Source organism: Sebastes fasciatus, chromosome 4 (genome assembly GCF_043250625.1).
Source record: "Sebastes fasciatus isolate fSebFas1 chromosome 4, fSebFas1.pri, whole genome shotgun sequence".
Lineage (NCBI taxonomy): Eukaryota > Metazoa > Chordata > Actinopteri > Perciformes > Sebastidae > Sebastes > Sebastes fasciatus.
Genome location: NC_133798.1, coordinates 18,305,069 through 18,317,684, shown reverse-complemented (window position 1 = coordinate 18,317,684; position 12,616 = coordinate 18,305,069). Strand labels below are relative to the sequence as shown.

General features: G+C 39.4%; 1 protein-coding gene across 1 annotated transcript in view; it reads right to left on the bottom strand.

Moving 5' to 3' along the window:
• Positions 1-63: 63 nt before the first annotated feature.
• Positions 64-12,616, bottom strand: part of LOC141766008 (cyclin-dependent kinase 17-like) — a 42,292-nt gene continuing 29,739 nt past the window's right edge. The window contains exons 6-17 of the mRNA XM_074632427.1: positions 11,007-11,063; positions 10,748-10,862; positions 8,773-8,867; positions 8,506-8,568; positions 7,917-8,040; positions 7,550-7,670; positions 5,593-5,690; positions 5,328-5,433; positions 4,815-4,857; positions 4,536-4,626; positions 2,724-2,801; positions 64-1,324 (exon numbers count right to left, since the gene is read on the bottom strand). Of these exons, the coding sequence (XP_074488528.1) occupies positions 1,287-1,324; positions 2,724-2,801; positions 4,536-4,626; positions 4,815-4,857; positions 5,328-5,433; positions 5,593-5,690; positions 7,550-7,670; positions 7,917-8,040; positions 8,506-8,568; positions 8,773-8,867; positions 10,748-10,862; positions 11,007-11,063 (1,029 nt within the window). The 3' untranslated portion in view covers positions 64-1,286. The remainder of the gene's footprint in view (positions 1,325-2,723; positions 2,802-4,535; positions 4,627-4,814; positions 4,858-5,327; positions 5,434-5,592; positions 5,691-7,549; positions 7,671-7,916; positions 8,041-8,505; positions 8,569-8,772; positions 8,868-10,747; positions 10,863-11,006; positions 11,064-12,616) is intronic.

Below are 12,616 nucleotides of genomic sequence, written 5' to 3'. Positions count from 1 at the left end.
ACACATCTTAAAGTAGCTGAAGTGTCTGTGCAAGAGGAAAAAACAAAACAAAACCAGTTAACGTGACTTCCGTTTAAACTTTAGATTTAATTTTCTTTACTCTGGAAAAAAAACATATGGGAGGGCATCTGCAACGAAATCCCACACCAATAACATAACAAATAAAGTTAAAGAATATCATACAAAACATCTTTTGTAACACTGTTAAATAGACTTTGACTCAGTATCGTATTCACTAGGGACAGGACTATAGCTAGTGCTCCCTGAATTAGGAGTTCAGTGGCTGTGTGCTTCCTCATACAACAGAGCAGGCATGCAACAATGATGGAAGCAATCCAGAAAACAGGGATACATTTTTACAGTTGATGGAGATGGAGATGGGAATGGCAGAGAGGAGAACACATCTGTCATGCACAGAGGCAGCAGATTCCAACACACGGGATTCACTTTGCATCTCCTCTTCGCAACAGACTGGAGGAGATGAAGTGTCAGATTGAGTTAAATATTTAGGTTTCCAGAAGAATTTAGGAAGCGTAACTAATCCTGTAATGCCCTTGTTATTAATTCTACGTTGCCTTTTTCCTCCTGCATTTGTTCATTGGTCACGACAGGGACCGCAGCACCCTGGAATGATATGCCAGCATCTGACAAGAATGTGTTTTTTTTGCACAGGAGGTTGGCAGCACTGCTCTCATATTAGCCTCCAGCTGGGACAAAATTATCAGTTATATCAAAGCTGGCCTCAAAAACCTTTCGAGTAAACGGTCACAAATGATTTGTGCAGCAGAGAACAGCACCGTCCGACAGATAAATCAAACCCTTTTGAGTTGCTACAGAAACATCCCTCTGCTTGTCTGTGTGCATTACATACCCACACATACTGAGGAGCTTTGAGGTGGTTTCTCATGTATGAAAATGTAAATAATGACAAAAAGAATCACTTAAAATACCACTTCAAAAAAAAGAGAAATTAACAATCTATACACATTGCATGTACTCATTAAAGTGACTGAGCCAGTTAGAATTCTAGACAGTAGTTGGATTTAGCAGCAAATTCTCTTCTCAATAAATATAGATGTACAGTATATAAATGTCTCTTTTGGGCCAGGTTCAGGCCAGACCTGGGAATGGGGTCAGTCGCACTGTGGACAAGTTTCCCAAGTATCTTGGGGGGGAGTGATGATGATGATGCTCCACGCCAACATCCATCTCGGGTTACTGATCCATCGGCAAGACTGCACAGGTAGGAGATTCTTCCCAAATAAAAAAATGACAGTCCAGAGAATCTAAAACAGCATGCTTTGTCTTCTGCTCTTTCCGTTGCCTGAGGGGAGACAACGAAAGAGCATTAATCTTTGTTTATATAAACTGGAAAAACAAAGTTCGGAAACTTGTGTTTGGTGGATTATTTCTCTGTTGTTACAATGCTAATGGTCATTGTATTTTACATGGTTGGAAAGCCTGTTTATTTACCTTCGCAATAATGTCCAATTTGCAAGGATCATGCATTTGTGGGATTAGGAGCACAGCTGATTATGTGGGTAGCGCCCAAGAAAAATTTGCCAAAATGCTCCGTCAATGGTAAACAGTGTATTCTCCTGTTGGTGTTGACTCTTGTTTTGAGTTGTTTGGTGGATTGGATGATTGAACTCTCTATCAGTAACAAGGAACAAACAAGACATATTGGCAATTTTACACTTTATTCATTTAATGCAATGTGTCAGGAGCCTCAGTAGCGGTGGAAGATCCATACGCAGCCACAACAGCCTGGCACCTCCTCCTCATGCTGGTCACCAACCTGGTCACACGTTGCTGTGGGATGGCGTTCCATTCCTAAACCAGGATTCATTGCAGGTCAGCCAGCGTGGTTGTGTTGGTCACTCTAACACGTACAGCACGCCCAACCTGATCCCACATGTTGAATTGGGTTGAGGTGTGGACTCTTGGCAGGCCGTTCCATTCTCTCTACTCCCACATTTTGGAGGTAGTCTGTGATAACCCTGGCTCTGTGGGGGCGAGCGTTGTTTCTTGGAGGATGAAGTTAGGTCCCAGATTGTGGAGATATGGGATCGCCACTGGCTGCAGAATCTCATCCCGATATCTCACTGCATTGAGATGGCCTTCAGTGATGACAAGCCTTGTTTTGCCAGTGAGGGAGAAGCTGACCACCAAAAGCTGTTACTCGATCGGTGCAACAATCAGCATAGCGTTCTCCGCGTCGTCTCCATACTTTGACCCCGCCATCCAACTTTCGCAGACAGAACCTGGACTCATCACTGAACATGACATTCCCCCTCATGTTCAGGTTCCATTGTCTGTGTTGTCGACACCAGCGTAAACGGGCCTGACGGTGAAGGGCAGTCATTGCAGGCTTCCTGGTAGCCTTATGAGAATACACTTTTTACCATTGGCAGAGCATTTTGGCAAATTTTTCTTGGGCGCTAACCACATAATCAGCTGTGCTGCTCATCCCACAAATGCATGATCCTTACAAGTTGGACATCATTGCGAAGGTAAATAAACAGGCTTTCCAACGATGTAAAATACAATGCCAATTAGCATTGTAACAACAGAGAAATAATCGACCAAACACAAGCTTCCGAACTTTGTTTTTCCAGTATAGTTTACAGCAGGGAATGTTAGAGTCAGACACTGTGGGCCCCCACCCCAGAGACGACATTGAAATATGATATTATTTATAAATAATGAATATCATTCCTCACCTGACTCAGGGTATGATGAGTTCCGGTAGCCAGGATCTCTCTGCAACTGGACTTCCTTCAGTGTGAATATGGATATGCCTGCCAGACGTAAAGAGTCGGTCAGTAAAACAGACATCAAATCTTGGCAGGAGAATCGTGTCTTTGATTTGAGGCTGTAACCTATCATCACTGCAATATCCTTCAACATGTCATTGTCTTGTTAGAGTATGACATAAAAAAGTCAAAGTATAGTATGTCATAAAAAAGAGTAAAAAAAGTCAAAATATAGTATGGTGAAAAAAAGTCATAGTATAGCATGCTGAAAAAAAAGTCATAGTATAGCATGCTGAAAAAAAAGTCATAGTATAGCATGTCGAAAAAAAAATTTAAAAAAGTCCTAGTAAAGAAAAAAGTCATCGTTTGCAAAAAAAAGTCATAGTTAGTGTGTCGAAAAAAAAAGAGTAAAAAAAGTCATAGTATAGCAAATTGAAAAAAAAGTCATAGTATGCAAAAAAGAGTAAGAAAAAGTCATAGTATGTCGAAAAAAAGAGTAAAGAAAGTCAGTATAATATTTCGAAAAAAAGTCATAGTATAGTATGTTGAAAAGAAAAGTTCTAGCATAGTATGTCGGAGAAAAAAAAGTCATAGTTTGTCGTAATAAAAATCTGTATAGTATGTCGTAAAAAAAAGTTAAAGTACAGAATGTCGAAAAAAGTCATAGTAAAGAATGTTTTAAAAAAAAAAAGTGGAAAAATAATCATAGTAAAGTATGTCGAAAAAAAGATTAAAAATAGTTAGTGTATAGAACGTCAAAATAAAAAGTCATATAGTATGTTGAAAAAAAGTCTAAATATAGTATGGCGGGAAAAAAAAGTCATAGTATAGTATGTTGAAAAAAAGAGTAAAAAGAGTCAAACTATGGAATGTCGAAAAAAAAGTCATAGTATAGTGTGTCGAAAAAAAGAGTAAAAAAAAGTCATAATACAGTATGTCGAAAAGAGGGTTAAAACAAAAATCAGTAGAGTATGTCTAAAAAAAGTCAAAATATACTTTGGCAGAAAAAAATCATACTATAGTGTGTCGAAAAAAAGTCATAACATAGTATGTCGAAAAAAAGAGTAAAAAAAGCCAGTATAATATTTCGAAAAAAAGCCATAGTATAGCATGTCGAAAATAAAAGTTATAGTATAGTATGTCGGAGAAAAAAAAGTAAATTAAGTCATAATATAGTATGTCGGAAAAAAAGTTAAAGTACAGAATGTCGAAAAAAAGTCATAGTAAAGTTTGCTGAAAAAATGAGTAAAAATAGTCATAGTATAGTGTGTCGAAAAAAGAGTAAAAAAAAGTCAGCAGAGTATGTCTAAAAAAAGTCAAAATATAGTATGGCGTAAAACAGTCATAGTAGAGTATGTTGAAAAAAAAGTCATAGTTTTGTATTTTTAAAAATAAGTCATAGTAGAGTATGACGAAAAAAAGAGTAAAAAAAAGTCATAGAATAGCATGTCATTAAAAAGTCATTGTATAGTATGTGTAAAGAATTAATTAAAAAAGTCATAGTATAGTATGTCAAAAAAAGAAAAGAAAGTCATTGTACAGCATGTTGAAGAAAAGTCATAAAATAGTATGATGAAAAAAGTCTTTAAAAAAGGTAATAGCATAGTTTGCCATTAAAAACAAAGTCAGTCAGTGTAACAGAAATCCCATCTTGTCAGGAGAATAGTGTCTCTGTTATGAGGCTGTAACCTCTCCTCACTGTACACTGCAATATCCTTCAACTTGTATCTAGCGGAGCCTGCCAAGTCTGCATTACTGCATTGCCATTTCATTACTCACTCTCTGGCAGTGTGCGCACACGTGGCCCCAGGCTCCTGAAGTACGGCTGTCTCATTGCTTCATCAGCAGAGATCCTCTTTTTCGACTCATACTGAAATTCGGGGTGAAAAAAAGAAACACAGTCATTAACGAATGACGAATGACAATAAAATGGAGTCAGCAATTCGTGATTGCGCCTTGATTCACTTCTCTTCAACAATACAGTCCTAACATAGCTGCAAAATGTGTCACACTGCTTTTAACATCCCAATCATTCCTGACAGATATAGTGATACTCACTCTTAGGAATGACAACAGCAGGTCAATGCCATCAGTGTCCAACCTACAGGAGAGGAGATCGGAGAGGGAGGGGGAGAGAGAGCGCGAGAGAGAGAGAGGTCAGTGGAGGTGGGGTGACTCACAGATGCCGGCGAGTGTAAGGAAGGAAACACAGTCAACTATTCCACAGGATTTCCTTACAGGAAGTGACAAAGAGCACACAGTTCTAACTAAACAAACCAATAATACTAATGTAACTCTCTAAAATCTAAAAAGCTCTACATGCAGTAACTTGTCTCGTACCTGGGTCTGATTAGAAACATTTGCTCATTTCCATCTCCACTGATTACAGGGCTAACAAGAGAGGTGATGGGGAAGTGTTAAGAAACTGTAAAGTTGTAGAATTGCCATGTAAATATCTTAAATAACCCTATGTGATATTTGATAAGCTGCAATACACTATATCTGAAGTAATACAAAAAGATTATCCATATACTGTATAGTAAAAGAAGGATAAAAGGTTCCCAGTCTTACCTGGGTGCGTGGTTAATGAGCGGCTGGATCTTGTACTTGGGGAACTTATAGGACTTGAACTCGTCCATAGAAGATATTCCAGGCCAGCTGTCTTCTGTGGGAGTGCCTGTGGAGGAACATTCAATCGACCCTGTTAGTCAGGCTTTACTATGGCAGCTGGAGGGGCTTTTCACGCTGCCACAGGGGCTACATGCCGTGGTTAATGCGATTAAAGGATCATATTAAATGTCTGAGTGCACCGCTGTCAGCAGAGGGCAGCACTGACCTAGCAGCCTGAAGATGAGGTGCAGCTCGTCCTCCACCGTGGAGCCTGGGAACAGGGGCCTGCCGGCAGCCATCTCGTAGAATATACAGCCCACACCCCTGACAGGAAGACACAGACAGGAGTCATAAATAGATGACTAACACAAACTTTTTGGATCAAACTCCCTGAATTGTACATTAACTTATCCTGTTTCAATCTGTCCAGTGAATGAACTAGAATTGCGGTTGTATGCCTCCGCCATGCAAGTCAAGTTGCAGTTTACATCCGTGTCTGTCTAAAATGTCATCGGCATATTTTCTTGAGTTGTGGCCAACAACATGTTTTGTGAGGTCACACAACACTACTTTGACCACTAAAATCTAATCAGTCCATCCTTGAGTCCTTGTGGATGTTTGTGCCAGATTTGAAGAAGTTAGCTCAAGGCGTTCCTGATCACAAGAATGGGACAGACGTGAGGTCACAGTGATCTTGACCCTCTGACCACCAAATTCTAATCAGTTCATCCTTGAGTCCAAGTGGACGTTTGAGCCAAATTTGAAGAAATTCCCACCAAGAGTTGGTGAGATATCGTGTTCACGAGAAGGAGACGGACGGACAACTTGAAAACATATGGCCTCCTGCCACAGCTGTCGCCGGCGCGGAGGCATAACAATCAAAGGAATAGGCATGAATTAATTTAAGAAAGCAGCAGGGCACTTTGAAGTTTAAGGAAAACCACTCACACTTAAATTCCATATCAGCTTGTCAATTAACAGCCGTGTTCCACATCAAAGTCTCTTTATTGTAGATTAGGACACCGGTCTGCTGCTGCACTTCATACATTGCTCAACATAAAAGCATCTCTCTTCTTGAGGATTCTATTTGCCTCCGTACCTCCACTGCGCTCAGTCATATGGACATGCTTATTTAGTCATGCGTATTTATTCCAGTGTCATCTTTAGCTGTGTAGCATGTACAGTACCTGTTAACGTTGTATTCTAATTAGGGCTGTCAATCGATTAACATATTTAATGATAATAATATCGTGATTAATCACTAATTAATTGCACTTTTTTTTTAATGTTAAATTTTATGGAGATTTGTCAAGTATTTAATATTCTTATCAACATAGTCAATACTGTATATATTAGTAATATTTCTCCTTGTTTATATTGTTCCTATTTTTATATTTCCTTCTATTTAAATTGTTCATATTTTGTTTAACTTTTGTTTTGCTTTTTGCACCGTGTTGTATCTTGCTTCTTGTTTTTTGCACTATCCCCTTTGCTGCTGTACACTGCAAATGTCCCAACTGTGGGACTAATAAAGGAATATCTTATCTCTTATCTTATCTTAACATGGGAGAGGGCAAATATGCTTGCTATAATGTATATATGTATATTATTGGAAATCAATTAACAACACAAAAAAATGACAAATATTGTCCATTAGCATACAAATATGATCATAAATCAAATCATAACATGGCAAACTGCAGCCCAACAGGCAACAACAGCTGTCAGTGCGTCAGTGCGTTGACTTGACTATGACTTGCCCCAAACTGCATGTGACTATCATAAAGTGGGCATGTCTGTAAAGGGGAGACTCGTGGGTACCCATAGAACCCATTTTCATTCACATATCTTGAGGTTAGAGGTCAAGGAACCCCTTTGAAAATGCCATGCCAGTTTTTCATCAAGTTTAGCACAAGTTTAGTTTATCTTCTCTAGCTTTAAAACTGAGCCTACGACAACCTAAAAATCGCAAGTTACGTTAATGCCTTAAAGAAATCAGTGGCGTTAAAACAAATTTGCATTAACACATTAATATTGCATTAACTCCGACAGCCCTAATTTTAATGTATCTGGCTGCTATGACGATTTAATTTCCCTTCGGAGATTAATAAAGTCAACTAACTCTAAAGAGAGAAGTGTTTTCTAACAGTTGTAATCATCCCTGTTGAATGAGGCCCACTCACCACATGTCTATCTGCGTGGAGTACTCAGAGGAGCCCAGCAGCACGTCGGGAGGTCGATACCAAAGTGTTACCACCTCGTTAGAGTATGTTTTAGTGGGCACAGATTTGGCCCTTGCCAGGCCTGTGGAGCAGAAACATGAGAAATAAAAACAGATCCAATTGGCACATTTTAGTACAAACTTCATATCAAGGGTTTAATTCCAAAATGCCAAATATTAATTTTTAAATATGGCTCAATATAGATGAAATATGTTGGAGCAGCTTCATAAATGTAAAACAGATGTCCCTTTTCATCCAAATGGTAGATAATTCATGACACAAAATAATCTTACTCTTACACAGATTAATAATTGATGTCAATTTTTACCAAAGTCAGCCAGTTTGAGTTCTCCTCTCTCGTTGATGAGCAGATTTTGAGGCTTCAGGTCTCTGTGGAGAACTTTCCGTCTGTGACAGTACGCTAATCCTCGCAGGATTTGGAACAGAAAAATCTGGGGAAAGAGATATTTTAGATCAGCAACTATCATCATATCGGTGAAATCTGTTTCAAATAGTGATGCTGAAGAAATGCTGTTGCTACATTACATGCAATTCATCCAAACCCCTTTAAAACATAGATATAGAAGAATAAAATCAATGAATTCTGGACTGATCCTTATAGAAACACAATATTTACATGCTCCTTCCAAACGGCCCAAGTTAAGTTTTAATATTCAGTTTAAGTATTTTTCTTTTTTAAAGCAACATTAAACCAAATTGCAACAAAATGCACACAAACAAAATAAATTTTTGTGGAAAAGTAAGGTTAAGAAAACAAATTTCACTTCTCCCTCCACTTCCTACTCGCCACCACCAGGGGGCACACTAGTAGTGTTTCTAGTATTGACACTAGCAACCACAAAGTCATGGCAGTAGATGAAGTTGGCCGGGCCAGCAGGCCGCCTGCGGAGGCTCACCTTGACATTCTGCATGCTCAGGATGTTCCCGCAGTCGTCCATGTACTGCTTGAGGTCTTTGTCCTGGATGAGAGAGAGAGATGGAGGGCGTTAGAAGAGTAGAAAGGCCGAAGGCACAGCAACAGTTGTGCTCCTGTATTATCATCCTCAACTCTGCATGAATAATCATGAATACTAATGATGCGAAATATATTCATTTTAGCGTCCGTGCACAGAATAACATGCGAGTCATGCGGGAAATGAAGGTCAAAGTTTTGTTTGTCTCACCAGGTACTCGAAGACCAGTGTGAGCGACTTCTCTGTGTGGATGATATCGTGCAGCGTCACAATGTTGGCGTGTTTCAGGTCCTTCAGTAACGACACTAGAGGGAAAGAAAGAGGGGACAGCTGTAACAACTGGATGGGTTTACATCGATTAAGCCAAGTGAGGTTTACTCATAAAGCCTTACGTTACACTCCACTACACTCAGATGTATGGCCGTTGATTTAGGGTCCCAAGGGTCAACCGCAACATTTATAAAAGCCTTTTATTCCCTCTGCCATACAGGCATTGAACTCACAATGACTGTCTTTATATATTATATAACCTGCCCATTGTACTATTGTATATTGTACACTGTATATTTGTATCTTTTAATGTTGTGTTATGTAACTTTGTTTTATTTGAAGAAGCCAAAGACAAATTTCCACTGAGGTGGACAATAAAGTCTATCTATCTATCTATCTATCTATCTATCTATCTATCTATCGAATGTCTCAGACTTACAAAGAAAGCCTCATAGATTTAAATAATCAACAAAGTCACAAAACAAAGAGGTAAAATACTGTATTCAAAGAAAAACAAAACACAAGGACACAGAACGCACAAGATACAAACATCACTAACTAACTTTAGCTTATTTCCAGTAGTTGGTCTGACATTCTCACTCTAAACTAACCACAATGCATTTTTCCGGGAGGAGGGCAACCTGTAGTTTCAGGCACTTTGATGAAGTTATGTACTGAATAAGCACCTGAGTTCAAATGTTTAATCAAGTGTTCGACGTGTTTTATTAACTGCACCAAACAGAACTGGGGTTGAATTCTTGCTAAAATCTGTGGATTAGGCGGCAGTGTTGCCAGATTGGGCTGGTTTTCAACCAATTAGGCAACTGTTGATTAAGTTGGGCTGGGAAAAATAGGGATTTTTTTGCTACAAGTGTGTCAGAGTGCATTTATGTGTTGACACAAAGACACCTTGCCAAAACCTAATTAACGCTTCCATGCAGCTGTCGTAGATAATAGTACAACCTTAAATTGTAGTTTAAGGTGTAAATTGGATCAACTTTTCACCACCGCATTTTCAATTACTTTTTTTAACATTTTATATTTTAGCATTCAACAGGTGACCATTATGTGTTTAAAATCAAACTTCTTTTACGGCGAGAAATCCTACGATTCCCGGGGAAAAGAGCGACATATTCCTGGTAAGTTATAATTTTAAAACTGGACTAACTGGAGGCAACTGTGGGTAATGTAAGAGATTTATGGTACAACACTGAACCTTTAAAGGGACTTTAAAAGTTTTTACACATACACATTTTTAATAATTTTTTATTGCCAATGTGTGAACAGGTTGTAACCTAACATAAAATATGAGACCTTCTGCGATTTTCGGGGTTTCCTCCATTAGCCTGTAGACGGCTTTTAATGTGAAGAATAGAGCCATTTTTTCCAGGAAAATCCAACAGATGTGACGTCATGAACGCTCACGTTCAGCTACAGGGCTAACTGTGCAACGATAGCAAACGTTCGGTTAGAAATGGAGTCTGCTAATGCCAACAAACGACCAGCCCCCACCACAACTCAGACTCCACGGAAGCAGAAAAAAACAAACAAAGTTATATCTAGTGAAGCTCGTCTTACAAAAGAGGAACGTCGGGGGAAACTAGGATCGGCCGGGCCTTTGATTCACGGAGGGACCTTTGTATGGTTTTAGGGATCAAAACGAACCCCGAGCTAACATTACTGTCAAGCATGTGAAATATATAAAATATAATATAATGTTGCTAACGTTAATCATCATGATGCCTGTCAATAACGTTCAGTCTCGTGTGCGTCAACTTCAGTGTTTTAACCGATGCTCGCTCGCGTCTACGTAGTGCGAGGCGAGCAACTGGACGCTGACTGTTGTTGACTTAATGGCCACATGTGTCACTGTTAACAAGCAAGTTCTGATTCTTACATAGAGCCCCTTTAATACCTTCTCTGATGGCTGTGCATGGCGCCCCCTCCTCGTGCTCCAGTCTGATCTCCTTCAGCGCCACAAGGTTGTCTGTCAGCTTACTCCTCCCCTTGAAGACTGTAGCGTACGTGCCCTGGAGGACAAGACAACAAGGAAAGAGGTGAGTCAGATTGTCAGGGGTTACATTTAAGCTCTATAACTGTGTCTGCATGTGTTACTGTATATCTCCATCAGCACCTGTGAAGAAGTCAAGGTAAACACACACACTCTCACGTACCTCCCCCAGTTTGTCCAGTTTGATGTAGGTCTCCAGCTTCCCAAATCCAATCTCTGACTGGAGGAGAGAAAAGGACAAACAGTGTTAATGAGGATGGCGTCTTTATTAGCACTGACAAGCTTACAGACACTACGGCAAATCCTTATGACGGCCTCGCAGCAACAGAGGGGGGGATGTAAGGAGGTCGACACCCCCCCAACCACCATCATAGCTAATCTCTTGTGACAGCAGACTGTTGGCTTTTGGCTTTTACAATGTGTTTGTTTATAGGGAAGGCAAGGCAAACTATTTATAAAGCATGTTTAATACACAATTATTGTGCTAGTTAATTGTCAGAAAATTTAATGGCAACTATCTTTTGTTTATTTTTGTAAGCATTAATGGGAACATTTTGCCAGTTCCAGCTTCTCTACTGTTTGATTTGATGATTTTCTTTATCATGTATCATAGTAAACTGAATATATTTGTTTTATGGACCGAATAACATAAGCTATCTGTGGGAAATTATAACAGGCATTTTCTGATATAGTTTCTTTCATTATACAGATGAAACTATTACTCTATTAATCGAGAAAATAATCCACAGATTCATCGATAATAAAAATAATCACTAGTTGCAGCCCTAATGTGCTTTAGAAAGTAAAAATTAGAAAAAGGACACGTGCAAACAATTTAATAACTAAGATTTGAGAGTCTGAGGTCATCTTGAGTCCTCAGGAACGCTTTTCCAGCAACAAGGAGAATAAAAACTCACCATACCTAAGCATAAACTGACCCTCTGTCAGCATGAAGACGAGAGCCAGATGAGCTGAGAGGTCTGGGTGCATCAGATATCCTGTGCTATATAAACAACTCTGCAGGGGAGCGTGTACGCAAATGCAGTGGACTGGGTGAAGCATAGTGTTGATACTTTTCCTCTCAAAGTAAAACTAATTATTGAGGCTGCTGACAAAGTGCAGGCTGGGGTGCAATGTAAAACAACAGGCTGAGAGGATGAGATGAGACGGGGCAAGGTGTGAGCTCTCACGCTCTCACTTCTCTTTCTAGCTGCCTTTAAATAAAACATAACTCTCACGTCTATCTTTATGTTCTGCAGCACCTCCCTGATGGCCTTTCTGTTTCTATTTCTCTTTATTCTCCTCTGCTGTCGATTCTCAAATCAGAACTGCTCGCTCTCAGACGTGGGCAGTGAGTACTGTACATTTACATAAGCACAGTTTAGAGGTATCAGCAATTGATTTATTTTTTTAATACAACATTTAACAGGGAACTATTGTAGTTTCTATTCCAATACATTTTAGCTGCAAAATGTTAGATACCTGGAAACCGTTACCCACGCCTTCATAACTAGTAGATTACTGTAATTGTTTGCTCTCTGGCATCTGCAAAAAGTTCCTCTCCCGCCTCCAGCTCATCCAAAACTCTGCAGCTAGGATTTTGACCCGGACAAGGAAACATGCAGCATCTCACCGATCTTTTGTTTCCTTAAATTGGCTACCTGGTGCTTTTAGAATTGATTTCAAAATATGACTAATTACTTACAAAGCTCTGAGAGGCCTCGCCCCAAGTTATTTATTAGATCTTTTACTGCCCTCTGTCCCTTCCTGCAC